Below are 26,786 nucleotides of genomic sequence, written 5' to 3' on the forward strand. Positions count from 1 at the left end.
CCAGGCAAAAAGGGATTGGTTGCTAGTGGAAACCCTAGGGTGAAACTCACCCAGCTTTAGTAACCAACTCAATTGCATAGACTTTAGATCACCATGTGAAGGGGTAAGTGGATCAATCATCCGGTTGGATTCCATTTGAATATTTTTCTTCCATATGTGTGTTCCCTCTAGGCAATTGTCTAGTGTCACTTGAAATTGATGAGGGCTCGTTTGGAGGTTATTTTTGGGAAGCTGGTGAAACAACAGACAGCTGTTCTCAGGAACAAATGTCACAGGATCTGCCTAAGCTAGATTCCACTAAAAAAAAATCTGAGGTGGTGAGGCACATTGTCCTTTTTCCTATTAGCATTAGGTTGTTTCCTACTGGCCTAAAAGCGTTAATTCAGTTTCCCAAACCCATAGAAAAGGAGGGAACTAACATTCACTAAGTACCTACTATGCGCTAGAATGTGACTGTCCTTAAAACATAGTTTTGAAGGCAAGAACTGTCAAACAAGGCTTTTCTGGAAAAATATCCTATTACGTGTAACAATTCATGCCTTTTTCTGGCTTGTATACAATGTTCTTCCTAATTGGACATTGACTGATCACCAATAAAAGCAAAGTCATTACTTAAAATTGGTTTAGATCATCCTAGGGTGAGTAATTATCTTGCTGTTGTTTTCACTGTAATATTCAAAAGCCCTGAAACATGATAGAAATGGGGTACAAGAAACAAACTCCAAAATTAAAAATCTCTATTAAAAGGTTTGACGAATGGGTCTGTCCTTTTCAGGATTTTGTTAAGTAGTTAGAAGTGCCAGTTTGGGGGGGATTGAGGAATCAACTGAATACAACCGATTGAACTCGAGGCTGAGCAGGTTTGCAAAGCCATAGCAAGACTTGCATAATCTATATAAATCAATTTGTGTACCAGAGAATGAATAGCTGACTTTTTTTCAAATGCCAATTCAGCAATTACAAAGTCTGCTGGCGGTTAATTAAAAACTACCATCTCGTTATGTTCGGAGTTAAATTACATGTGTGAAAACTACTACTGTTTGCAATAACTGAATGCTCCCGTTCTCTCTGCACTCTCATCAAAAGGAGGGCAGGGATAAATAACTTTTATTTAACTCACTAAAAAAATCTCTCTCAGCTCTTTCCTATTTAATTAACTTCGTATCTTCTCAGAGCTCCAGTCTTACTCAGAGTTCCTGAGCAGTAATGGAAATATTTGTTCGTTGTATCCGAGAAGATTTCTCTCCCATTAGTTGAGTAGAAAAGTTAGAAATAATCGAACCCCAAGGACACTGGGGAAAGGGACACCCATCTAAAGTTTTGCATCAAGACATCTCATCCCAGCAGGAATTTATGGCAGAGAGTGTTGATTTTTTGCTTTATGGCCTGTGCATGTCTGAGAATAGGGAGGTGGGGTTGTAAACGCTTCTGTGGACTGGTAATGTTTTAGTACTTATTTGCAAGGCTGTCTCAGTGAATTTAATGTTTTGCTATTTCGAGGATTCCGCTGTCAGAAAAGAGGCCAAACTTCTGTCACCATGGTGGATGTGAAGTGTCTGGATGACAGCGAATTGCAGAGCCACCTGGAGAAGCTTGGATTTTCACCTGGCCCAATACTACGTAGGTAGAGTGGACGGCAGATCTTAGAGACTGGTCCTTTATTGTTTACAAGCTCCCTCTAAGGATTTAAAACAGCTTACGGTAGAAGGGACATATGCAATAAAGACCATTAAAATAGAAACAGGAAAATAGAGAAAACAGAAAACCATAAAGAGGGAAGAGGCAATAAATATACTCAGATCCTACTTACAGATCAGGAAGTACAGTTCCAGAGAAAAGGGATTTGTTTTTTTCAGCAGTGAAAAACCAGCTAATATAATATAATATATTAATATAATTATATAATTTATTCATAATATATTTATATAATTTACATATTATATAATTAACACAATAAAAGCAATATATATTATATAATATATGATAATTATACAACATAATATATTATATAATTCATAATTATATTATCCTGGTTTTTGTGTTGTTTTTAGCATGTGCACCATGTTAACAATTTGTGTATTTATTGTCTATATTCCTCATAGATAGGACACACAGCCTTGTCCGTTTTGTTCTCAAATGTGCCCCAGTGCATCACCTGAGTGTTTGTGGAGGGGAAGGAGTAAGTTGAGTAACTGTGGATTCTGCCTCATTTCAAAAGCCGTAATTAACCAATAATGTAAGGGACAAGAGTAAAGGTCCGAATTAGGAAATGCCTTGAATCCAGCAGGATCACATACAAAAACAGAACGATTTCATTTGTCCTCCACATTCTTGCCCAGCCTCCACCAGAAAGCTGTATGAAAAAAAGTTGGTGCAGCTGCTGGTCTCACCTCCGTGTGCAGCACCTGTGATGAGTGGACCCAGAGAGCAGGATGGACCTCAGGACTGCGATGACAGCGAAGGTACCGTCACCAGCTGTTTGCTAGATAGCAACTTCGCACTTAGCAGCAGCCTGTCCATGGTGATTTATGCAGCTTTAAATGGGGGTGCAGGCTCACCTGTGAGAAGGCGGGTGGCCTGTTTATAGCCCGGGCTATGAAAGCAATCTGTAACTCTGCGTCTGTATTCACGCTAGTGACTCAATTGGGTTTCAAGTTGGGGGGAAAACTGCTCAATGTGCATGTCCTTTTATGAACTAGAGCCAAATATGTGCTGATTCCTTAAAACCAGAGCTTCCTATGGGTAAATTCTAGGCCTCCTTTGAGGTCTCAACCTCTGCTTCGTCTCAATCAATAAATTGGACCATTATTTTCTTCAGATTAAATATCATGCCTATTAAGAAAGATGAACCAGACTGTACCTCCCTGAACCCCTCTTATGCCAACTGCCCTTTTGATTGACAGGGGAGCTGACAGCAGCTGGTCCCCTTGGGTGGTAGAGAGGGTGAGGAACAGTGGTCTCTGGGAATCCCTTTGCTTAGGAAGGCCCCTGCCCCACCCTTCTCCTGCCCTGGTTTCTAGCTTCAGGGCTCTTAGAGGATGGCCTTGGAGGTTGCCATAAATACCTTTCAAGGCTTTTCCACTCAACAGATATTTATTAGGAGTCCTCCACAAGGCGCAGTAAAATAACAGAAACTGCCACCTGTTGAAGGCCACCGATACGTGCTGGGCCTAGTGTGCATCGCTGCATTTAGCCCTCACCGCACTTAGCTCGGAGAGGCCCGGTGACTGGCCCGGCATCGTTCGGCCTGGAGGTGGCCCCAGGAGATGAGCATCCATGAGAACGTGCCACGTAGAGCAGGGCCCATCTGTCTTTGTCACCACTCTATGGCCAACTCCCAGAACACTGCCAGGCACACGGCAGGAATTCAGCATATGTTTGTTGAATGAAAGTGACAGAACTGAGATTTGGACCCCGTCTGGCTCTCGAAGTTGTGCTCTTTTCGCCACCTACCCTGCACTTTTCTCATAATTTCTATTGCAAGAATGAACACGTGACATTTTGGACCATATGGGATCTACAAAAGAGGACAATTTCATATAGTTTGACCGTCGATACAAATACCTGGGCCTTCTAAAAAAAAATCCTGTAACCCTGGTATTGGAGGCGGCACAGGTGCAGAGAGCTTTCCCCTAGGGCTGGGCACAGCTGGTCTCGTTTGAAAAGGACAGCAAGGCCCTTGAGCAGGACAGCTAGCACAGAGGTGTCTCAGGGCAAGTGTCTACCCCAGACCCCTCCTGGACGAATAATGTGTTCCGAGTCCTGTCTCAGACCTGGGCCTGTCCCTGTTTCCCACCCTGGACAGGAGCTCAAGGAACTAAGCTAGCATCTGATGAAAAGCAATGCTAGGCTGAAGATTCCAGAACAGCTCAGGACTGCCCAGGACTGCAGGTCAAAGCTGCAAAGCCAAGCTGTTGTAGCCTCAGGCCAGGCCATCCTGGTTCCCAGCATGCAGCCCTAGGAGAAAACTGGCCCTTCAGTTTGTATGAGCTATGGGCTATCGGGTCAGAGGGGGAAGCTCCGATTCACCCCTACCCTTGTCATACAATTCTGTGCTATCAGTGGCCAGTGGTTGCAACAAGTAGAAAACCGGTTCTCCAGGTCAGGTTTGAAGCAGACGTTTGAATTTGCTCATTGGAAGAGTCTAGTAGCCCCTGGTGCCATTAGAATGGCAGGGATGAAATGGAGCTGATGGGGTTTGGGGAAGGAGGTCCTGTGGATTCAGCCTGGGGCATTTCACAGAGACACCTAGTCCTGGGATGGGGCTGTGTGGGGCGGGGGGGTGCAGGGAGTTCTAGACCTGTGGCCGAGCATTAGATCATCCAAACAATCAGTGGGTTTGATTTTTCTCAATCTCACTCATTGCTTCAGCACTGCGTGGACATAGCTTTAATTATCTAACCTCCTTTCAAATTTCCCAAATACTTTTGACCTGGAGAGATCATTTAAAATCCTCTCCATGAAAAGCCGTCCTGAATGAGCAACAGCAAGTGTGACTCCTTCAAGTTTATCAAAATGCTGCTCCACGGGCTGATTAGCGACAGCCTTCTATGTCCCCGTTAGGTCCCGGGATTTGAAAGCCTTTTAGCACAGGTCCGGCCTTCCCTTCCCTGGGTGCCTTTTTGGATTCAGAGGGAGAGAATCCTCCTGCCCAATCCCGACATTCAGGGATGCACGGGGCCTCCAGCTGGTTTGAAGGGACAAAGGCTGAAAACAGCTGCCCAGATGAGCAGAAGGCTTGCGAATTTCTCCCCAGGCGTACAAACACGGCAGCCTCCTCCCTGCGTTCCCCCGGGAGGGCCCAGGTCTTTGTTTCACAAAGACCACTGCGGCTGGGCAGAATGATCTTTTCCCTCAAAAGGGCAACGTGAATTTCTCTCCCTTCCCCACACCGCCCTCTGCTTGAGAGAATTCACCCCAGCGATCGGTGTTTATCCCCTCTGCTAGCTCGTATGTTCTCATGGCCTATTTTTTTTTTCTTTCCTATGATCCAGAGATTAATATCATGTTGAAAGGAAACATCAGACTCTCAACAGAAAAAGGCAAGGAACTCAAAAAGGTGCGTACAATTCTAATGCATGAATACTTTCAGCCATGTATTGAAAATAGGAAATCGCACTTTTCGTAGGTATTAAGAAGCGAGTCACTGCATTCTGTTATAGTGGTAAAATCCTGGTGTAAAGAGGATCATTTTAATGCAGGTCTCTGTTTTGCGAAGCAATTGCCATTGTTCTGGCAGAGGACCCAGGGGAACAGGGTCCCTCCTGCCCCTCCCTGAAAGAGCCTCCACCCGCCACTTTGAGCACCTGTAGTCCACATGCACGTGCAGCGCTGAGCTGGTTCCAGGCTCACAGTAAACATAGAATAAAGGTGCGTCTCTGTCCCCTTCTCTTCTGCAGTCGCTAAGAGCTGGCTGCCACCCCAGCCCCACCACCCGATGGAAGCACACGGCCAAGTGTGTGAGGGTTACAGGTCTGGGGTGATCCAGCTGCTTAGTGACCCTGCCCTCCACTTATACTCGCTGCGTGACTTTGGGGACGTCAGTTCAGGGATCTAAACCGCCTGGTGCCGTCTGACAGGCGTGGGCGGGCGTGAAGGGAAAGGCAGGCCGAGCTCCCAACATGAAACACGGCGCCTCATCAGCGCCCGGTCACAAACTGCGACACCAACTCTAGTGGCTGCTTCTCTGTCTGCCTTTACTTTGAGACACCTGCCTCCTTAGATGTCGGCAGCCCCGTGCTCTCCTGGTTCTCGGTCCTGCTCCTCCAGCTGTTTGCGCGCTGAGCCCGTCTTTCTCTCCGCCCCGACTGCGCTGTGCCCCAGCGCTCTGCCCTCAGCCGCTTCCAGGCCACCAGCTCTGCACCTTGTCCCTGGCGCCTCACCTTCTCACCACCTCGCTCCCCTTTCCTTCTCTTTCCCTTCCTTCCTTCCCTTCGCCCTGCATCCCTTAGACAAACGGTCCCTTATAATCACAAACACTTTGTAGGTTACAGAGATGCACGGTGCTTCTGCCCAGGGTTGCACCCCTTGACGTCGGCCTCGGGAGATCCAGGACCAAGCGTATTTTCATTCACCCCAGAACTGCGTTTGTGGCCTCTGTTTATCTTGACGGTTTCATCACCTCCCCGCTGTCCCGGCTCAAAGCCTCGGCGTCATCCCGGAACACCCACTGGCTACAGCGCCTCACGCGTAAACAGTTGCCAAGTCCTAGGGATTTTAAAAAAATCCATCCCTGTCCTCTCTTCCCGCTGCTGCTATCCTAGCCTGCACCCAGGTTGCTTCTTTAAAAATTGGAACAATTGCAAATATCCTCCTAGCTGGTGTGCTCCTCCACCTCTTCCCCATTCCGGTTCAGATCTAGAAGCAGAGATTGAATCAGGTCACTCGTTTGTCCAGAGACTTCCAACGCTAGATGCGAACTTAGCATACGTCATGAAGAGACCCCAGTGTCGCCTGTAGCCGGGTCTCCCGCATCATGCCACCCAGCGATGCTTGCCTTTTCCTGCACCTCTCACACGCTCCGCCTTTGCCGCATCTGTTCCTCGCGCCTGGAATTCCTCCCACCGCTCCCGTCCCCGCTCCATTTTTCTTCCTGCTGAAATCCTGCGATCTGTTAAGGAATGTCTCCAAGGCCACTCCTGGGAACCCCTTTAATATGGTGTTTTAAAGCTCACACCTGTAATCCTTTGGGAGGCAGAGGCAAGAGGGTCGCTTGAGGTCAGGAGTTTGAGACCAGCCTGGGCAACTAAGTGAGACCCCATCTCTACAAAAAATTTTAAAAACTAGCTGGGCATGCTGGTGCACACCTCTAAGCCCAGCTACTCGAGAGGCTAAGGTGGGAGGATCGCTTGGGCCCAGGAGTTTGAGGCTGCAGTGAGCTATGATGACACCACTGCACTCCAGCCTGGGCACAGAGTGAGACCTTGTCTCAAAAACAAATAAACAAAACAAAATAAAATAAAATGGCATTTTTATCCCCACTCGGTAACTGTCGCAGGGTCTTGCACGTAGTGGGAACCCAAAACTCACCTCACCAAATCTACCAAACAACTCCGGTGACAAATAGGTTAGTCTGCAAATATAGTCTAGTATTTTAACTACTTGCTGAGTCTAAATGAATGAAAAGAAAACTCCTGGTAAACATTGCTGCAATATGTTGTAGCTTCAACTTCCCATTTAAGCATAATTCAAATTTGATGAAGTAATGCTGATATCATATCAAAATTTCTAAAGATTTTTTTTTTTAAATCTTCAAAATAGCTCATTAAAGGAATCCTTTCCATTCAGGAAACCTCGGTTCTGCAGAAAACTCTTTTGTGTGGTTCTTGCAAAGACATTGACAGTAGAAAAAGCAATCTGAGTATTTAAAATGTATTGGATGGGACCAGTGCCCTTCACTCTTTGCTTTCCATAAGCCTGAAATAAAACCATACCAATATTTTGAATCGGCGATAGAATTAAATAAAAAGTTTGCAATGACATAAAATCTTTTTGATCTGAAGGATTTACATAAGCCATTTTGGTTCCCAGAAGGGCCTCAAGACGTCTGTTCAACTTTAAATCTGCGAGTAAATGTAAATAAGCATTTAAATTTCCGTGTAAAATATAGTAGAAGGTGTGTTTATTGAGACGCTTGTCTAACGCTATAGACTTTAATTACTTAAGAGCAGTTGTTTGTACCCGATGGACCTCTGAGTGCCTAGAAAGGTAGTATTTGCATTTCTTTGAAACACCATATTTTCCTCTCATTTTAGTAGATTTCTAGTGGAATACAAGCCACTTTGAGATTTCAAGTATGCCAATTTCTGAATTCTGTTTAGCACTGTATGTGTGTGTTTTGTCAAATCGCATATGCAGCCCTTTGGATCTGGTCATTAAAACCACTCAGCAAGCCAGGTCCATTTTTGGTTTTTTATTGGGGATTTTTTTTCTCATCAGGGCACTAGTCACAGCTTGTGTTACCAGTGATGGAGCAGGGAGTTAAGACAGCAGATACTAACCAGAGGGAATGTGGGAACAATAGGAGACCGTTGGGATTGTCCTAGGCAAATGGGGGCTGTAGGGTCACTGTGAGTTTGGGGGCAGTCCCAAGGGTGGAGGTGTTTGCATGTGCCTGCCCCGTTGCAGAGGGCTGCTGCACCCAAGGCCCAGGGGGCAGCTGATCCTGGAGGGTGTGTACTCCTGAGCCCTCCCAGGCCATCTGGGCATTTCCTTGCCCTCTCCCAAACACTGCTGGCTCTTCCCTGCCAGGATCTCATTTCACTCTGTCCTCCCAGCCTGGATGGCCTCTTCTCATCTCCCCACCCCCCTCCTACACTCTGCAGCTCTGGGCCCAGGAACCTGCTTTTCCAATCAGCCTTCACCCCGGCCTCTGCCCAGGAGCTTTTGCTCTAGGTTGTAAAACGTTGAGGGTCCACCCATGCCCTTGACTTCTCTGCATTTAATTCAAGGCCAGGCATATGGGGGCCGGGGTGGGGGAGCTACTCAGTCCCTGTTGGCTGAATTGAAAGGAGACTTTGTCCTACATTGAGGTTGCTGAGCCCTCTTTCTCTGACTTCATATTCGGTGCTATGTGTTTTGTCCTTTAGACATACCTTAATGTATTCTCTTGAGAGACCATGCTTAGGTCATGGCGAATGGATGCCCATCTAGGGAGTGGTTGCAACAGACGTCCACCCCTGCGTCTCAGCCTGTGAGCCAACAACTGTTAATATCTACTAAATAGCACATAAATATAGCACCTTCTTGAGGAAGACAATAGGTGTGGACAGAGACATAGGTTCCTGTCCTGAAGAAACTTAAGAAATGAGCTCTAGAAACAAAGAATATGTGTATGAAAAATAATGGACTCTGGAGCCAGACTGCCTGGGTTCAAATCCTAGCTCTGCCACTAACTTGGGCAAGACACTCAACCTCTCTAAGTCTCAGCTTCCTCAGCTATAAGTAAGGATAATAATAGTGTCAAGCTGGTAGAGTGTTGTGAAGATCACGTTAAGATATATAAAGTGACAGCACATAATAAGAGCTACTTATTAGCTTGGTGTGGTGGTGTGCACTTGCAGTTCTAGCTACTTGGGAGGCTGAGGCAGGAGGATCACTTGAGGCCATGAGTTTGAGGCTGCAGTGAGCTCTGATCCCACCACTGCACTCCAGCCTGGGTGACAGAGTAAGACCCAGTCTTTAAAGGCAAAAAAAATTCCAAAAATATAAGAGCTATTTAAGTACAAATAAGAACTATTATTGTCATTAACATTATTGTTATATAAAAAGCATAATATTTAATTGTCTGCAGTACAAATCCACATATTTAGTTGAAAAATAATATAATGGAAATTGAATCTTTAGTATTGAAGTCCTAAGTGCTACAATGTGATTAGCCAGAGTGCCCATAGAAGGATTTATATAGGTAAATATGCAGATATAATTATTAAAGATTGCTTTCTGTAGGCAATGTGTATTGAATGAGACTGAGTTTTAAAAATAGTCCTATATGCTCTCCCAGTATTTAGGACTCCTTCTTAATCTTTTTTTTTCAGCATATTATGGGGGTACAAATGTTAAGGTTACGTATATTGCCCATGCCCCCCCTCGAGTCAAGCTTCAAGCGTGACCATCCCCCAAACGTTGCACATCTCACTCATTATGTTTGTGTATACCCATCCCCTCCTCCCCCCTCCCACCTGCCCGACACCCCATAAATGTTATTCCTATATGTGCACTTAGGTGTTGATCAGTTAATACCAATTTGCTGGTGAGTACATGTGGTGCTTGTTTTTCCATTCTCGAGATACTTCACTTAGTAGAATGGGTTCCAGCTCTGTCCAGGAAAATACAAGAGGTGCCATATCACCATTGTTTCTTAAAGCTAAATAGTACTCCATAGTATACATATACCACATTTTATTAATCCAATCATGTATTGATGGGCACCTGGGTTGTTCCCACAACTTTGCAATTGTGAACTGTGCTGCTATAAACATTCGAATGCAGGTGTCCCTTTTGTAGAGTGTCATCTGATCATTCGGGTAGATGCCCAGTAGTGGAATTGCTGGATCAAATGGTAGATCTACTTGTATCACTTTATGGTATCTCCATATTGCTTTCCACAGAGGCTGAACCAGTTTGCAGTCCCACCAGCAGTGTAGGAGTGTTCCTCTCTCTCTGCATCCATGCCAACATTTATTGTTTGGGGACTTTTTGATAAAGACCATTCTTACTGGACATAAATGATATCTCATTGCAGTTTTGATTTGCCTTTCCCTGATAATTAGAGATGTTGAGCATTTTTTCATGTTTGTTGGCCATTATTCTGTTTTCTTTTGAAAAATTTCTGTTCATGTCCTTTGCCCACTTTTTGATAGGGTTGTTTGATTTTTCCTTGCTGATTTTCCTGAGTTCTAAATAAATTCTAGCTATCAGCCATTTATCGGATGTGTAGCTTTCGAAAATTTTCTCCCATTCTGTGAGTTGTCTGTTTGCTCTCTTGACAGTTTCTTTGACTGTGCAGAAGCTTTTTAATTTGATCAGGTCCCATTTATTTATTGTTGTTGCTGCTGTGATTGCCTTTAGGTTCTTCTTCATAAATTCTTTGCCTAGGCCAATGTCTAGAAGAGTATTTCCAACGTTTTCCTCTAGAATTCTAATAGTTTCACACCTAAGGTTCAAGTCTGTTACCCAGCGTGAGTTGATGTTTGTGAGAGGTGAAAGGTGTGGGTCCTGTTTCAATCTTTCCTTCTTAATCTTATATTTAAATTCTTCTTCTTGCCTCTTTAAAAATTTTAAAAATAATTTCTTTCGAAATGGTTTCACACTTACAGAAAGTTGCAAGAATAGGACAAAGAACTCTCCTATTCCTTTTATCCAGATTCTTCAATAAGTATGTTGCACCGCATTTGGGGTGTGTGTGTGTGTGTGTGTGTGTGTGTGTGTGTGTGTGTGTGTGTATCTCCTACCGTTGGCTCCTTCTGAACCATTTGGGAGCAAACCGTAGCCCTCCTGCAAGTCTTCTGTCCACCTGCAAAGGACACTTTCCTACATGACCTCCATATAACCTCCAGATGAAATCCACATTAATGCAATGCTGCCATCCGGTACTCAGACCCCATTCAAGTTTCACCAACTGTCCCAACAACATCTTTTAGCTTTCTGGTCCACAGCCACTCCAGGAACACATGTTCCCTTTCGTTGTCAAGTCTCTTCATTCCCGTTTAGTCTGGAACATAGTGTCCTAGTCTTTCCCTGTCATTTCCCTGTGCCTTGACCATTTTCAAGAGTACAGACTTTTCATCTCATAGGGTTACTATGATCTGTCTCTACTCACAGAACACTTTTGACACCTACGAGTGGTTTTTGTTTTTTTTTTTTTCTCACACCAACCAGTTCTCCAATTGTCCAGACACCAACTGGGTGTCCAACAGTTCGATTCAATTCTGGCAGTACCTGCCTGGAGTTAACACCAGATCCCACAGGTGAAGGGGCGTGGGCCCACGAGACTGCTCCCCACTGGAGAGGCCAATCGCAAGTCCTGGGTCTCCTGTACTTCTGATTGACCAGCTACAAATCAGAGGTTCTCACAACCCCCTCCTGGATTTGATAATTTGCTAGAAGAGCTCACGGAAGTCAGGGGTGCTCTTTACTTACAGTTATATTAATGATAGTTTATTATGAAGATACAACTCAGGAACAGCTGATTATGCGTAGGGCGAGGTATGGGGAGAGGTGCAGAGCTTCCATGCCTTCTCTGGGCACTCCACCCCCCAGTACCCTGGTGTGTTCGCCAGGCCAGAAGCTCTCTGAACCCCATCCTTTAGGGGTTCTATGGAGGCCCCATTACATGGACATGATTGAGTAAATCATCGATCATTGGTGATTGACTCAATCTTCAGCTCATCTCCCCTTCCTGGAGGTCTGGGGGTGAAGCTCAAAGTCCCCATCCTCTGATCACAGGGCTGGTCTTCCTGGTGACCAGCTGCCATCCTGAAGGTCTCTGGGGGCATACAAAAGACACTCTTATCACTCGGGAGATTCCAAGGATCTTAGAAGGTCTTGTGTCAGAAACCTGGGACCAATATCACAAATTATAACAAAAGATGATTCTGCCATACCTATCACTCAAGAAATTACAAAGATTTTAGGAGCTCTGTGCCAGGAACTGGGGATGCAGATGAAATATGTATGTCTTATTATATACCACAGCAACACAAGGGCAACCTTAAGTTGAAACTGATTTTTCCTTCTGACCAGTCTTAGACGTGATGCATTCTTGGCGGGAATTCCTCCAAGATGACACTGTGCTCTTCCCACTGCCTCACGCTGGGGGCAAACAATGTCGTTCCATGCCACTGGTGGCGATGTTAGCCGTACTCACCGGGAACAGTTGGTGTCTGTCAAGGTTTTCCACCATTATTTTTCCATTTGTAATTGAATAGTATTTTGCAGGGAAATATTCTGAACTGACACCGGCATGTTTTTACCCATCAAACCTCACCCATTAGCCACATGGACCACTCTGCCTGGGTCCACTCCCACCAGGATGGCGATGGCCTGTTGGAATTTTCTGTTTCCATCAGCCCTACGTTTATTACCTGCTGTGCTACTGTAAGGAGGGCCTTTCCTTTCTTCCATTCATTCATTCAATAACTCATTTGTTCATATTAGCATGAACTCATTGATTCTTTGTTGTTTTTGTTCGGTGAGTTGTATCCGTTGACATCATTATTTATTTTAATGCTCAAACTGTCCCAGATTTGGCCAGTGGGAGCCCCTTCAGGATGGACACTGTGTCCTTTGGACAAGTCCTCGTCGTTTTTTTTGAGCACTTTCCTAGTTCCTGGCACAGAAAGATGTTTCAGACTCACCTTGTACTTTCCCTGCCCCTGGAGCCCTGGTTCCTTTCACTGCAGGATGGTCTTTAGAAACTGAGAGCTAATCCGAGAGCTCCTTGTACTGGGTGTCGTCCCTTCTGGGCCCTTTCAGAGGACAGAGCTGGACGATAACTATTTCTCTGTGTACAGATGCACATGTACGTCTCTACTTTTATATATGTATATATAAAATTAGGAAGCATGAGTTCATATGTATCTCCAGTCGCAAACCAACATTTTGGTTTTCTTTCTAACCATTCACCTTTAGTCTCCTTTCTTTTATACCGTGTCAATGGCAAATCATGATTCACTTTTGTGAAACCACCCCTCTGACAGTGGTTCCCTTATTCCCTGGTTGTGGATTCCACCAAATTTAACATATTTACATTTTTGCTCAATTTTCTAGCTTTCTCAGTGTAACCAATCACTCAGTCCCAATAGCCACCTCTTCCATCACTCTGTCACTGCTTCCCTGACCACTGTACGTCCCAACACCCCCTTGCAGCCCTCCCCCCACTGTCCCTCTTCCCTGGTCCCAGGACACTAACTCCCCGCCCAGCCCCACCCCTCAAGCCTTCAGCTACCAGTCTACTTCTTTGGCCTCCAGGCATGCTGACACTTCTGTGTCCTTGTCCCCTCCTTAGTGTGCAGGAGACACACTGGCACCACAGGCGAGGGAAAGGAAGGGAGGGAAAGCTGCACGTCTCTTTTTGCTTCTAATTCTTGAGTTTGTTTCACTGTCTTTGTGCCAAACTTTAATAGGATTTTTACCTCTCTGTGTCTCGATTTCTACTGTTGCTTCGAAGATACCTGTAGACCTACAATTAGCATGTGCACAGCCGACCCCAAATGCTGCCAGCGGAAGGCCCCACGTGTAAGGGGAATGCATATTAAAGGACTACAGGCCGGGCGCGGTGGCTCACGCCTGTAATCCTAGCACTTTGGGAGGCCGAGGCGGGCGGATTGCTCAAGGTCAGGAGTTCGAAACCAGCCTGAGCCAGACCCCATCTCTACCAAAAATAGAAAGAAATTAATTGACCAACTAAAAATATATATACAAAAAATTGGCCCGGCATGGTGGCACATGCCTGTAGTCCCAGCTACTCGGGAGGCTGAGGCAGGAGGATTGCTTGAGCCCAGGAGATTGAGGCTGCTATGAGCGAGGCTGACGCCATGGCACTCACTCTAGCCTGGGCAACAAAGTGAGACTCTGTCTCAAAAAAAAAGGACTACAGCTAAGCGGTGGTTCCAGTGGCATATAAAGGTTTTTTGAAGACCTGATGTTAAACATCTCTACAATAGTTTCTTAATTAATTGAAAAACATTCTTATTCCCAAGAGTAGTTATATATCCCAGCTGGGTTAAAGTGAAGAGTAAATTACACATTCTATAACTACTTAATAAGCCCTTTCTTCTTACCTTTGACGTGTGCTCGGGAGGGGCTAAACGCCATCTTCACCAGGAATGTAATTTAACACTCTTCCTGTAAAAATATTGACCTGCTGATGCGTACGCTTTAGGCACGCTTAGTGATCAATGCGTCTTGATCTCACTGACTACATGCTGATTTCTTTCTGTGTAACAGAACCCAGTTTTCGAAATTCAAGTGCAGCGGGAAGAAAAAATGAAAGCAAACTCTGATTATGATTCCAAGACAAAAATAAAGGTAAACATCCTCATTTTCATAAGGCTGAATTATGACCGGTGGCGCTCTCCTTCCGTAGGAAAAGTATGGATTTGTTTCCAAGGGTCAGCTTTCCTTTCTTTTTTATCCGAGGATATGCCCACACATTAGCTATCATAATTTGCTTTATGAGTATAGATGTGCGTCTCCATTACACCCTCCATATGAGCACCTCTGAGTTATTTTAATCTCTTGGAGCTTGACAGGGCTTCGTTGAGTGCCAGGCATATTCACTGCAATTCATACATCCAGGAGTGATTTATTATAGATAATTGTTGATCATGGAATTTCCTGTCTGAAAGGCTTCTCGAAGGAAGCTATGTGGTTTGTCTGACAGATGAGGAAACAGGCAAGGAGAGAATGGGACTTGGCCAAGACCCACAGAGGGTTAGAGGAAAATTGGAAATAGATTTCCGGTCTCCTAATTTCCATTCTGTTGCCTTCTCCGTTATATCAAGTGTCTTAAGAGGGAGGAAAAGCAACCAGGCACCTGAGTGACTAAATAGCTCCTCCTAGCGTCCTTTCCATGACATTGCAGAAGGTCTCAGGCCATTTCTTTACCCAAGGCAGCAGAGGCTGTCTTTCTGAGGATTGCTTTGTAAGAGACTCTGTACCGAGGCACTTTTTGGTGACACTTCCAAACATACCTTAAAGCCATGGTACAGAAATCGGCCCAGTTAGAAATTGGCAGACATTTGCAGATAGGTAGTTGGAATTTTCCCAGTGGGGAGGAAAAAAATTTGAGTCTGAAAATCTTTTTGACATTTTATTATAAAATACCTTATGCATCCGAAAAGGAGCATTTGGATTCCCACCCCAGAGGTTAAAAAACAAATCATTGCAAAATGAGTTGAAGACACCAGTGTATCCCTCCTGGATCATACTCCCCTTCCTTCCTTTCTCCCATGGTAACCACTATTGCGAATTTTTTACTCATTCCTTCCCTTTTCTTTATGATATCCACAACTTTAGTGTTTCATGACTTTGGAATTTGTTTAAATGATATTATAGTGTAAGTTTTCTTCTGCAACTTCCCTTTATCATTCAGCATTATGTTGGGAGCTTCACCCCAACATAATAGCTCTAGTCCATTCATTGTCATTGCTACATAGAATTGTTATAGAAGCGTATTATCCACTCCCTATTTACTGGATATTTGGATTGTTTTCAAGTTTTTCTAATGCAAACAATGCTGTTGCATACTTTATGGTATATGATCCTGTGTGTACATGTGCAAGAATTTTTTTCCGGTTGCACGAATATGCCTGGAGTAGGACTGCTGAAGTGAAGGGCATACACATCTTCAACTTAAGAGATCGTACTAAATTACTTTACAAAGTGATTGCACCATTTTATACCTCTACCATTAATATACTGAGCTCCATTATTCTAAATCTTTAAATTTTAGTATTGCCAGATTTATTTTTGCCAATGTGTGGTGGGTGTAAGATGGTATTTCATGATAATTTTTATTTCTCTTGTTACTAATAAGGTTGGACATCTTTTCATACATTTATTGTTCATTTGTATTTTCTCATCTGTGAAATGCCTGTTCATGTCTTTTGCCCATTTTTATTAGGTCGTTTATTTTTTTTATTAATTTATAGGAACTCTTTACATATTGTGGATACTAATCTTTTGTTAACTATATGTGTAGCATATATTTTCTAGTAGTTTAGGCTTGTATTTTTACTCTCTTCTTGGTGCCTTTTTTTTAAGTGCTTATTTTTTGCAGTTTTCTTTTAAAATAATTTCAAACTTAGAGGAAGTTTCCAGCAAAGAATTCCTATATGACCTTCACCCAGATTCACCAGTGGTTAACATTTTTCCACATTTGTTTTATACTTTTATTTCTCTTTTTTCCTTGAACTATTTGAGATCAAACTACAGACATCATGATTTTTTACCCTCTCCCCAAAATTTCAGTATATATTTCCTTGAAATAAAGACATAAGGATATTTACTTATATAATCCCAGTACAATAACAAGAATCAGGATTTTTAAAAATTCAGATGAAATTCACATAACATAAAATTAACTATTTTAAAGTGCATAATTCAGTGGCATTCAGCACATTCAAAATGCTTTGAAGCCACCACCTCTATCTCAGTTTATTTATTTATTTAGAGACAATATCGTTCTGTCACCCTGGCTATAATGCAGTGGCATCATCATCCTAGCTTACTGCAAACTCCTGGGCTCAAGTGATCCTCCTGCCTCAGTCTCTCTAGTAGCTGGGACTATAGGCATGCGTCACCACACCCAGCTAGTACTTCATTGTTTAATGGCTGAGTAATATTCCATTGTGTGTGTGTGTGTGTGTGTGTGTGTGTGTACACCACAGTTTGTTTATTCATCCATTCATTGATGGATATTTGAGTGGTTTCCATCTTTTGCCTATTGTCAATAGTGCTGCTATGAACATTTGTGTTCACGTATTTGAGGACCTGATTTCCATTCTTTTGGATATGTACTCACGAGTGGAATTGCTGGATCATATGGTGATTCTGTGTTAAACTTTTTGAGGAGTTGTCAAATTGTTTTCCACAGTGTCTACACCCTTTGACATTCCCACCAGCATCGTATGAAGGTTCTAATTTCTCCATATCCTCACCAACACTTGTTATTTTCCTTCAAAAGAAAAAGCCATCCCACCAGGGGTAAAGTAGCATCTCATTGTGGTTTTGATCTGTATTGCCCTAATGACAGTAATGATGTTGAATATCTTTTCATATGCTTATTGGTCATTTGTATGTCTTTTTTGGAGAAATGCCTATTCAAGTCCTTTGCCCATTTTTAGTCTGGATTGTTTTGCTTTTTCTTATTGAGTTGCAAGAGTCCTTTATATATTCTGGATAATAGATCCTTGTCAGATTTATGACTTGCAAATATATTTTCCCATTCTGTACATTGCCTTTGTACTTGCTTGATAATGTCCTTTGATGCCCAAAAGTTTTTGGAAGTTTAATCATGATGTGTCTTGGCATCAATTTCTTTGGATTTATCCTATCTGGGGTTACTCAGCTTTCTGAATCTGTAGGTTTATGTCTTTTGCCAAATTTGGGACATTTTCAGCCATTATTTCTTCAAATGCTTTCTTCAGCACCGTATCATTCTTCTGACCTGCAGGGACTCTGATGACACGAATGTTAGGTCTTTATTCCACTCCCATAAGACCCTGAGACACTGTTCAGTCTTTTTTTTTTTTTTACCCTATTTTCTCTCTGTTGTTCAGTTTTGGGTGATTTATATTGTTCTGTCTTCAAATTCATTGATTATTTTCTCTGTCTTCTCCATTCTGCTGCTGAGCCCATCTAATGAGTTTTTTATTTTGGCGGTTGTGTTTTCTTTAGTTCTAAAATTTTATGTATTCTACTTCTCTGCAGAGAGTTTATATTTTTTCGTTTGTTTCCAACATGTTCATACTGTTCATTGAAGCATTTTATGATGGCTGCTTTAAAATCCTGGGGAGATCATGCCAAGATTTGTGTCATCTCAGTGCTAGTGTCTGTGCTCGTCTCTTCTCACTCGTCACTCAGTTGCGAGACTCTGGATCTTATTGACATTTTCCGTGTTGGCAGACCTCCTCGGGCTCCACGCCGGTGGAGGAGGAAGGGCTCTGCTTCCCTGCTGTGAGGTCCCACGTTCCCCACTGGGGACACCTGGGCGTGTGTCGGGGGGTGGGTGCCTCCTTTTTGCTGGACTGCTGGGAGGGGCTCCCACGTGGCCTCCACTGACACCCGAGGGGGAGCTGGAGGGTCTGCCACATGGAGGTGACAGTCCAGGCTTCTCATGAACCTTGGCTCCACCATGGGGGTGGAGGGGGCTGTTTGGCTGGAGTAGGGCAGTCATTGTCACCAAGTTTTTGTCTTACTAGGCTGCCCCTTTCTGGGTCTTTCTGATTTTTCTGGGAGCTTGTTTTGGCCTGTGTCACTTGGTGCTTCCGGGTGGTCAGCTTCCTCAGCCCCCAGCTCAGGATATGTGAGCTAAAAAGAAAACCCAGGGATCTCACCGCCTTATCTTCTTCCTTGAGTCTCGAGGACCGGTCCACGCACCTTCTCTCCACCTTTCACCTGCGTACGTCGGTTTTACACGTAGTAGCCGGGGGTTTGGGCTGCACTTGGCGGAAGAAATTGGGAGAAGTACATCTACCTTATTTTGTTCCCAATATCATTTTTGAACAATCCATTCTCTCTCTCTCCACCTGCAATAGTAGCTCTTGTCATATATCAAGTTTCCACATATACATGGATATTTTCAAATGGGTATTTTAATGTCTTTATGTTTATTGAAATTTTCTCTAATGTCCTTCAGTGAGATTTTATAATTTTCTCAGCAAAGATCATGCTAAGCTTTTGTTAGTTTTATGACTAGGTAGGCTTTTAATTTCTGTTGCTACTGGGGGTAGTATCTTTTTCTAGAGCATATTTTAAATTGTTGCTGCTGTATAGAACTGAAGTTGACGTTTGCATATCAATGCCATAACAATAACCTCTTTGCAGTTTTAATGATTTTTCTGTAGATTATTTTTTAGCCATGTTTGTATATCTTTAATTTCTTTTTGTTTTATTGCGCTGGGCAAGACCTTTTTATTACAATATTGGATAAGAGTGATAATACCGGGCATTCTTATCCTTGGCCCTGATTTTAAAGGAAAACTTTAAATATTTTTGTCTTTGAGTATGACTTTTGGTGTAGGTTTTGGAAGACACTTTTTATCAAGTGAAGGAAGTTTCTATTCTCTTCCTGGTTTACTAAAAGATTTTATTTTTTAATCGGGGATAGAGATGATCATGAGGTTTTCAATCTTTTGTGAATGTGGTACGGATCATTTTATTTTTTTTTATTTTATTTTTTTATTTATTTATTTTATTTTTTTCTCAGTGATACTAACAGTGGTACGGATCATTTTAAAAGCTTTTTAACTAATTCCGAATCATCAGTCAGGTTAAAAGAACACAATGTTTTAAATGAAAGCTTTATTAAGTCAAGACACAGGTAACACAATTAAGTAAAAGTCTGTTATGATTATAAGATCTTTTATTAACTTAATCATTTTTAGTCAATAAAGAGAATCAGGGTTAACTTAATTTTAAAGAGCTCTAAATAAAAAAGATGTTTTTTTTTTCTGCCTATAAGCAGTTCACAACTGCCAGTTTGCTATGTCATCTGTAAAAATGTCTGATTCTAAGTATAGAGCTTTAAAAAAAAGAAGTCGCATTAATGAATCAGAGCGACGAGAAAATGTGAGAAAATGTACTATGTTTCGTTTGGAGAGACTGCCATCCCCAAGCCCCCGGGCCCTCACTGGACGTCACTGAACCGTCCCTCCCCCAAGTCCAGTGGTAGGAAGTCCTGGAAGATTAAGAGAAAGGAGAGGTAGGGAACTCAGCACCCGGTAACCCTTCCTTACCTGCTCATAACTGTAGATGCCAGCTCACACTCTGGCTAGCTTTGGCCCTACACTGTAAGACGTGAGTCTGGGAATGCAAACAAACTTACGCGTCTTTGTGGACAGTAATGGCTTCAGTCAAGGTCGATCATCTTTCAAAAGCCAGATATAATTTTTGATGTGTAATGATTTAACGAGAAAACAAAATGGCTATTGTTCTTTCTGGCTCTGGACGTTAGCCCAGTGTTTTGTAGGTAACTACGGTATAATGCATTGCGACACACTATCTATACACAATCCATTTTCGGATTTAATGTGATACGCGAAAGTCGGCCAGAACTAGCACAAAATAGTCCACCTGGAAAAGTCTTATGGAGTGGTCAATTTGTCTGAAATATTTAAGAATAGAACCATGGGCTGCCAATGTTACTTCCACAGGAAATTCACAGTTTGATAATTTATTAACAAAAACAGTTTTTAGAAATATGTTTTGACATATTTCCAATGATAAGTTCCCAATAGAAATACTTTTTTATTACTATTTTTTTCAGCATATTATGGGGGTACAAATGTTAAGGTTACTTATATTGCCCTTCCCCCCCCAGTCAGAGCTTCAAGCGTGTCCATCCCCCAGTTGGTGCGCATCACACTCATTATGTATGTGTATACCCATCCCCTCCTCCCCCCTCCCACCTGCCCGTCACCCGATGAATGTTATTCCTATATGTGCACTTAGGTGTTGATCAGTTAATACCAATTTGCTGGTGAGTACATGTGGTGCTTGTTTTTCCATTCTTGGGACACTTCACTTAATAGAATGGGTTCCAGCTCTGTCCAGGAAAATACAAGAGGTGCTAGATCACCATTGCTTCTTATAGCTTAGTAGCACTCCATGGTATACATATACCACATTTTATTAATCTACTCATGTATTGATGAGCACTTGGATTGTTTCCACATCTTTGCAATTGTGAATTGTGCTGCTATAAACATTCGAGTGCAGGTGTTTTTTTCATAGAGTGACTTTTGTTCTTTTGGGTAGATGCCCAGTAATGGGATTGCTGGATCAAATGGTAGATCCACTTGTATCGCTTTAAGGTATCTCCATATTGCTTTCCACAGAGGTTGAACTAGTTTGCAGTCCCACCAGCAATGTAGGAGTGTTCCTATCTCTCCACATCCACGCCAGCATTTATTGTTTTGGGACTTGTTAAAAAAGGCCATTCTCACTGGAGATAAGTGATATCTCACTGTGATTTTGATTTGCATAGAAATACTTTTTAAAAAGGCATTGGAGCCAAAATATCTGGGCTTAAATTATAGGCATTCCTTTTATTGCGTTTACCCAGAGCAAAATGATTTAAGCTCCCTAAGCCTCTATTCCCTCATCTATAAAATGGTGACTATAACGATTACCTCCCAGAGTTGTTAGAAAGATTAAGTGAATTGAGGTATATTAGAAAGATTAAGTGAATCGAGGTATGTTGAATGCTCAAGATGCTAGACATGCAGAACGTGGTACTTCTAATTCCCTTCCGGTAACGAGGCACTAAGGCACTGCAGTACAGTGTGGTGATTATGAGCAGGGACCATGAGGCTTCATTGCCTGGGTTGGCTCCTGGCTCCACCGTGTGACCATGGGCAGGCTGCTTACACACTCTATGCCTCAGTTTTCTTATCTGTAAAATGGGCATAATCAAAGCACCTCCCTCCTAGGGTGGTTTCGAGAGTGAAATGAGTTTATTTATGCAAAATGCTTATAATGGTGCCTGGCACACAAGAGATGCTACATAAGCGTTAGCTACTAACATAGTGAGATGCTCATGGTTTGTTGTATCGGCATCTTTCTGACTTACTGCATTTACATTAATAACTACAGCTGTGGCCAGTAATATGCTTTAGGTCTTGGAAGTGTGGATTGGTGGAATTTTCGGACTTTAATGCCAAGGGTATAGTGAAGAGAGTGGAGAAGCAGAGGGGGCCACCCATTCCCCAGCTCGGGCCCTGAGTGCTTTGTGAAAATAGCCATCTCTGTGAATTCTAGCCCTGGGCATAGGGAAAAAGGAGCAACCATATTATTAAACACATCTCCTGGGTACCATTTGCCCTCACTGAGCCCTTGCTTTAATGAACACCAATATTTTTTTAGCTCCGTTGTAAATATTATTTATAGCAAAATTTATATCATAACAGCATTAAGGGAATTTTTGAAAAAATGAAATGTAATTCAACTACAAACACACCACTTGATGCAAAAACTAATTTTATTTTTTTTCGATTTACCTCTAGTTTTTGTTTATGTGCATATCTCTTATATGTTTACACAGCAGACATCACTGTGTACGTACAATTTTATACTCTGCTTCCTGTTTAACATTAATCGATAACCTTCTTCCCTGTCACATAGTCTCTGTAACTGGCATTATTATTGACGGCTGCACAGTCAAGCGAATAGGACATAATTATTCCATTTTTGGAAATCAAAACGTCCACCTTCTACATACTGTAGGAGAACTCTACACATGAATCATAACAAAGAAAACAGCTTCTAAAAGAAAATGAATAAAAGACCTAAACCTCCTTCAGGCAGGAGGGAGGTATTTGATTGTCTAAGAGTTGTGAAATCCTATAATTTGATTTTGCAACAGACTTCTACCCCAAATGCTTATTGAATATATCTATTTTTAAATTTAAGAGAATTAAAAAGAAATTGCACATGATAGGTATGCGGGGAGGTTCATTATACTATCGTCTACTTTAGTATATGTTTAAAATTTTCCATAAGCAAAAATGTTAAAAGAAAAAAAAAAAGAATTTGCTTATAAGTGATTTTTCCAATACACTTGGAAATAGTTTGAGATATCTGTTGGTGAGCAGGCCACCACCGGCCCATGTGGCACGTTTGTGGGAATGTTTTTAAGTACCTCTGCCTCCAAAGCCTTTACTCTCCTGTCCCAGGAACTGTGGTAATGGTATGTAAATCCATGGTGGCCACGCCAGGGATGGTGCTACCTTGGGCATGGGGCTCTTGTGCCATGCACGACCTCCCACCACATGCAGAGGCACTGCTTGGGTGTCACCAAACCACTACTGAGAACATCCCTAAGAAGGTGGGAGGCCCAGGCAGGAGAATCACTTGAGACCAGTTCAAGACCAGCCTGAGCAACATGGGAGACCCCATCTCTACCAAAAAAAAAAAGAAGAAGAAGAAGAAATTAGGCAGATGTGGTGGCGCGCGCCTGTAGTCCCAGCTACTTGGGAGGCTGAGGCAGGAGGACGGCTTGAGCCCAGGAGTTGGAGGTCACAGTGAGCTGTGATGATGCCACGGCACTCCACCCCAGCAACAGAGTGAGACTCTGTCAAAAAAAATTAAAAGGTGGGACGAGGCTGTCACTGTGGCCCGCACTGGGTAGAGGTGACTGGCAGTGTATGATGCCACAGCAGGCTGTGCCCTCCCCAGCCACCCTGGGCGGGGGCTCTCGGGCCTGCAGATACACCCGTAGGTCACAGTCCGGACTCACTAGAGGCACGTGCTCTACTGGGGTGTCCTGGCAGCACCCTTGCTAAGCCCAGGGCTCTCCTTCCTCCCGGTGACTCCGTGACTCGGATGCCCAGTGCCCCTGCCCCACCCCACCCTCCACACACCCTAGTATTGCCGTCAGAACGCGCCTGCCGGCCTGCCTTCTGGTTCCCGTCCCATCCTGTCCCTGTCCGAAGCGAGTCTCGGCTCCCTCTCCCGTCCCCGGGAATCCTCCAGTTCCCGACTGGCTGTGTGCAGCTTGCCTGTGTCATAGGCCTCGGGCAGCACGGCCGGTGTCAGAAGGCTCCTCTCGTGTTCCGGGGCCCCGGGCTTCTAGGAGGGGACAGACGCTTGAGCTGCCGGTGGCCCCGAGTGTTAGATATTGTGGCTGGGTGAAAGAGAACTAGAAGACAGCTCCGTGGGAGCCAACGGATGGTCTGACGAGGGAAGAAGGAAGCCAGCGCAGAACACTTGCAGACTAACCACGCTCGGCGGTGAGCTGCGTAGGGTTAGGGGACGGCGTGGTGGTCCCTTCTGAAATCTTCACAGATAGCTCAGGGCTGACACTCCAATTAGCTGGGACTGCAGGTATGTGCCACCATGCTGGGCTAAGTTTTGTAATTTTTTGTAGGGATGGGGGTCTTGCTATGTTGCCCAGGCTGGTCTTGAACTCCTGGCCTTAGGTGATCCTCCCACCTCAGCCTCCAGAAGGGCTGGGATTACAGCCATGAGCCTCCACACCTGCCCTCAACTTGTTTTTTAAATAACTTTATTCTTTGTATAAAAACAATGCATGTTCATATATATATATAAAAAAAACAGCTCCCAGCAATAAAAAGTACAAATAAGAGAGCAAAATAGAGCATTGATATTTAAGAACAGAATGCTGTTTTCATCATGTGACCCTCGTTGCTTGTGTGTTTATTGTTCTTGTATGAGTCACTGAATTAAAATATTACTCCATGGAACTTGGATGTTTTTGCTAATTATTGAACAAAGCCAAACTTGACATTTATATTATGAAGTGCTAAACTATCTGATGTACCGAAAACTTTTATCAGTCCTCAGATTAATGTGATTTTTTTCTAGGAAAGAAACAGGTTTTTTATATAAGACATTGGAAACAAATTCCCCTTGACATTTTCTTTCTGTTTCCCAGAGAGTTGAGTCTTACATCACTAAACCAAAACCTGTAGATGTCTACTGCCTGGAGTGTAAACCTTCCGGGGGAATAAGGTAATGCTTTTTTTTTTTTTTTTTTTTAGCATACAGGAATTTGATATTATTGTATTCTATAACTCTGAAAAAAAAAATTTACTATTCAGATTTCTATGAAGGGTTGAGCCTGAAAAGAATCTGTTGAGAAAGGAGAAAGATTCATTATATTGAATAATTTCAAAGCAAATGGCCTTCCCTAGTCTCTAGTTCATTGCTAGACTTTAGAGATAAAGAAACAGGCCCGGGAGAATGGGGGGAGTGGGGTGCCAAAAGTCACAATGAACTGAGAGACCAGAGCCCAAGTTTCCTGATGTGTCATCATTTGGAAACATTTGGTCCTATTTGGGTCTTGGAAGATGGGTAAGAGGCAAAAAAGGAAAAAAAGCACACAGATGTACAGTTAAGTAGAAGAAACAAGGCCTAGCGTCCAATAGTGGGGACTTGGGGATCTATAAGACCCCGAGTCAGGCTTTCTGCCAGCATGGAGGTAAGTCACACAAATGGGTGATGATGATAAATAAATGCTCAGTGGGATTTTGAGACCTCACATTGCCCTGGTACCCTGTTGATATCACAGTTGAAATTAGCTCAGGTTTTAAGTGAGTAGAGGGGCTGCCACTGAAGCCCCACCGTTGGCTGTTCCCTTGGGCCTCAAGACCCGCTCACTTTAAGGGGGTGCTCAGGTTGCACCCGTGCACAATCCCAAGCGCCACCACTGTGTTCACAGGTGTGCCGCAAGAGCACCGAGCATCAGATGCTCAGATGGGACTGTCAACGCAAGGAGAGACTGCTGGGCGGCGAGCCGGAGCGCTGGGAGCAGCAGTGAAGAAAGCTTCCCCGTGGGCTTGAAGCTTGCTGTGCTTGGCATCTTCATCATCGTGGTGTTTGTCTACATAACGGTCGAGAAGAAGCCACTGTTTGGTTAGGTGCTTTGGGAGCAAAGCAGTGAGCGCGTGCTTGAGTACTGTTCTGAGCGAGCCCTCCTGCTTCAGGAAGGAACCGCAGAACTCTCGTGAAGGTGCAAACCCAGCCTGCAGCCAGGTAGCCCTCCCCGGGCTCCGTGCTGCTGCGCGCACATCTGTACCCGGGCTCGTCCGTGGCGGGGAGAGCGAGGGGGAACCAGGCACCTGTGTCAAGAGTGTAACGCGAGGAGCTCCCTCGAGCCAGGTCTGCCATCATTAAAGATGCGGCCACATGCCAGCAGATTTCTAAGAAGGAAACTCTGCCTGGCATTTTTCTTCTTAGCTATGGCGATAGAACAATGGATCACATTTTATTCACTCTTGCCAATTGTATAGCCAACCACGGGAAGGGCCACCGTAGCTAATTCGCAAAAGAGGAATATTTCTGGTTTAGCAAACACACAGACATGTCCAACATCACGAAAACAATTTAGAGCAAGATAGCGTTTGTGCCTTTGAAATTTAGCAAGGTCCTAAAAAAATTCAGGGCTGAACGCGAGGGAGCGTGGTGACCGTGAGTCTGGGACCAGGCGGAGCTGCAGAGGCACCTGGCTCCTCTCGTCATTGGCCCCGTGACCTTGGGTGAGTTAGTTGTCTCCCTGAGCTTTATTTAGTTTCAACCTTCGGGAAATAGGGGTAGGATAGACCTCTTAGAGTGGTGAAGACTTTGAAGAAATAATGCATATAAAGTATTTAGTGTCGTCCACACCTGGCTTGTAGTATGCATTCAGTAAATGCATAAGCAACGTTACACTTTGGCACAAAATTTCTACTTCTGGGAGCAGCTAATTCTAGATACAAAAAGCATCAAGATACATAAGCACTGAGAAATTTACCGTAGCAATTTTTTCTTTATTTTTGAGACCGGGTCTCTCTCTCTCCTGGGCTGGAGTGCAGTGGCGTCATTATAGCTTACGGCAACCTCTAACTCCTGCCTCAGCCTCCTAAGTAGGTGGGACTACCACACACCGCCAAGCCTGGCTGATTTTTCCTTTTTTTTTGTAGAGACGGGGTCTCACTCCTGCTCAGGCTGGTCTCCAACTCCTGGCCGCAAGTGATCCTCCTGCCTCAGCCTCCCAGAGTGCTAGGATTACAGACATGAGCCACCAACTGTAGCAATTTTTATGGTAGCTAAAACGTAGAACC

The 26,786-nt window shown here is 43.7% G+C and overlaps 1 protein-coding gene across 3 annotated transcripts; it reads left to right on the forward strand.

The window, feature by feature from the left end:
* On the forward strand, positions 1–25,898 carry LEMD1 (LEM domain containing 1). 3 transcript variants are annotated; one of them, XM_020284398.2, is made up of 7 exons: positions 1–103; positions 1,501–1,620; positions 2,340–2,462; positions 4,995–5,059; positions 14,449–14,529; positions 24,620–24,696; positions 25,406–25,898. In XM_020284398.2, the coding sequence occupies exons 2-7, from the start codon at positions 1,539–1,541 to the stop codon at positions 25,602–25,604; spliced, it is 627 nt and encodes a 208-aa protein (XP_020139987.2). In that variant the 5' UTR covers positions 1–103; positions 1,501–1,538; the 3' UTR covers positions 25,605–25,898. The 3 variants fall into 3 exon arrangements, with proteins under 3 accessions (XP_020139987.2, XP_075853122.1, XP_075853123.1); XM_075997007.1 differs by lacking the exon at positions 14,449–14,529; XM_075997008.1 differs by lacking the exons at positions 1–103; positions 1,501–1,620 and adding an exon at positions 2,118–2,236.
* Positions 25,899–26,786: the final 888 nt, after the last annotated feature.

This window comes from Microcebus murinus, chromosome 23, assembly GCF_040939455.1.
Source record: "Microcebus murinus isolate Inina chromosome 23, M.murinus_Inina_mat1.0, whole genome shotgun sequence".
NCBI classification, from domain to species: Eukaryota; Metazoa; Chordata; class Mammalia; order Primates; family Cheirogaleidae; genus Microcebus; species Microcebus murinus.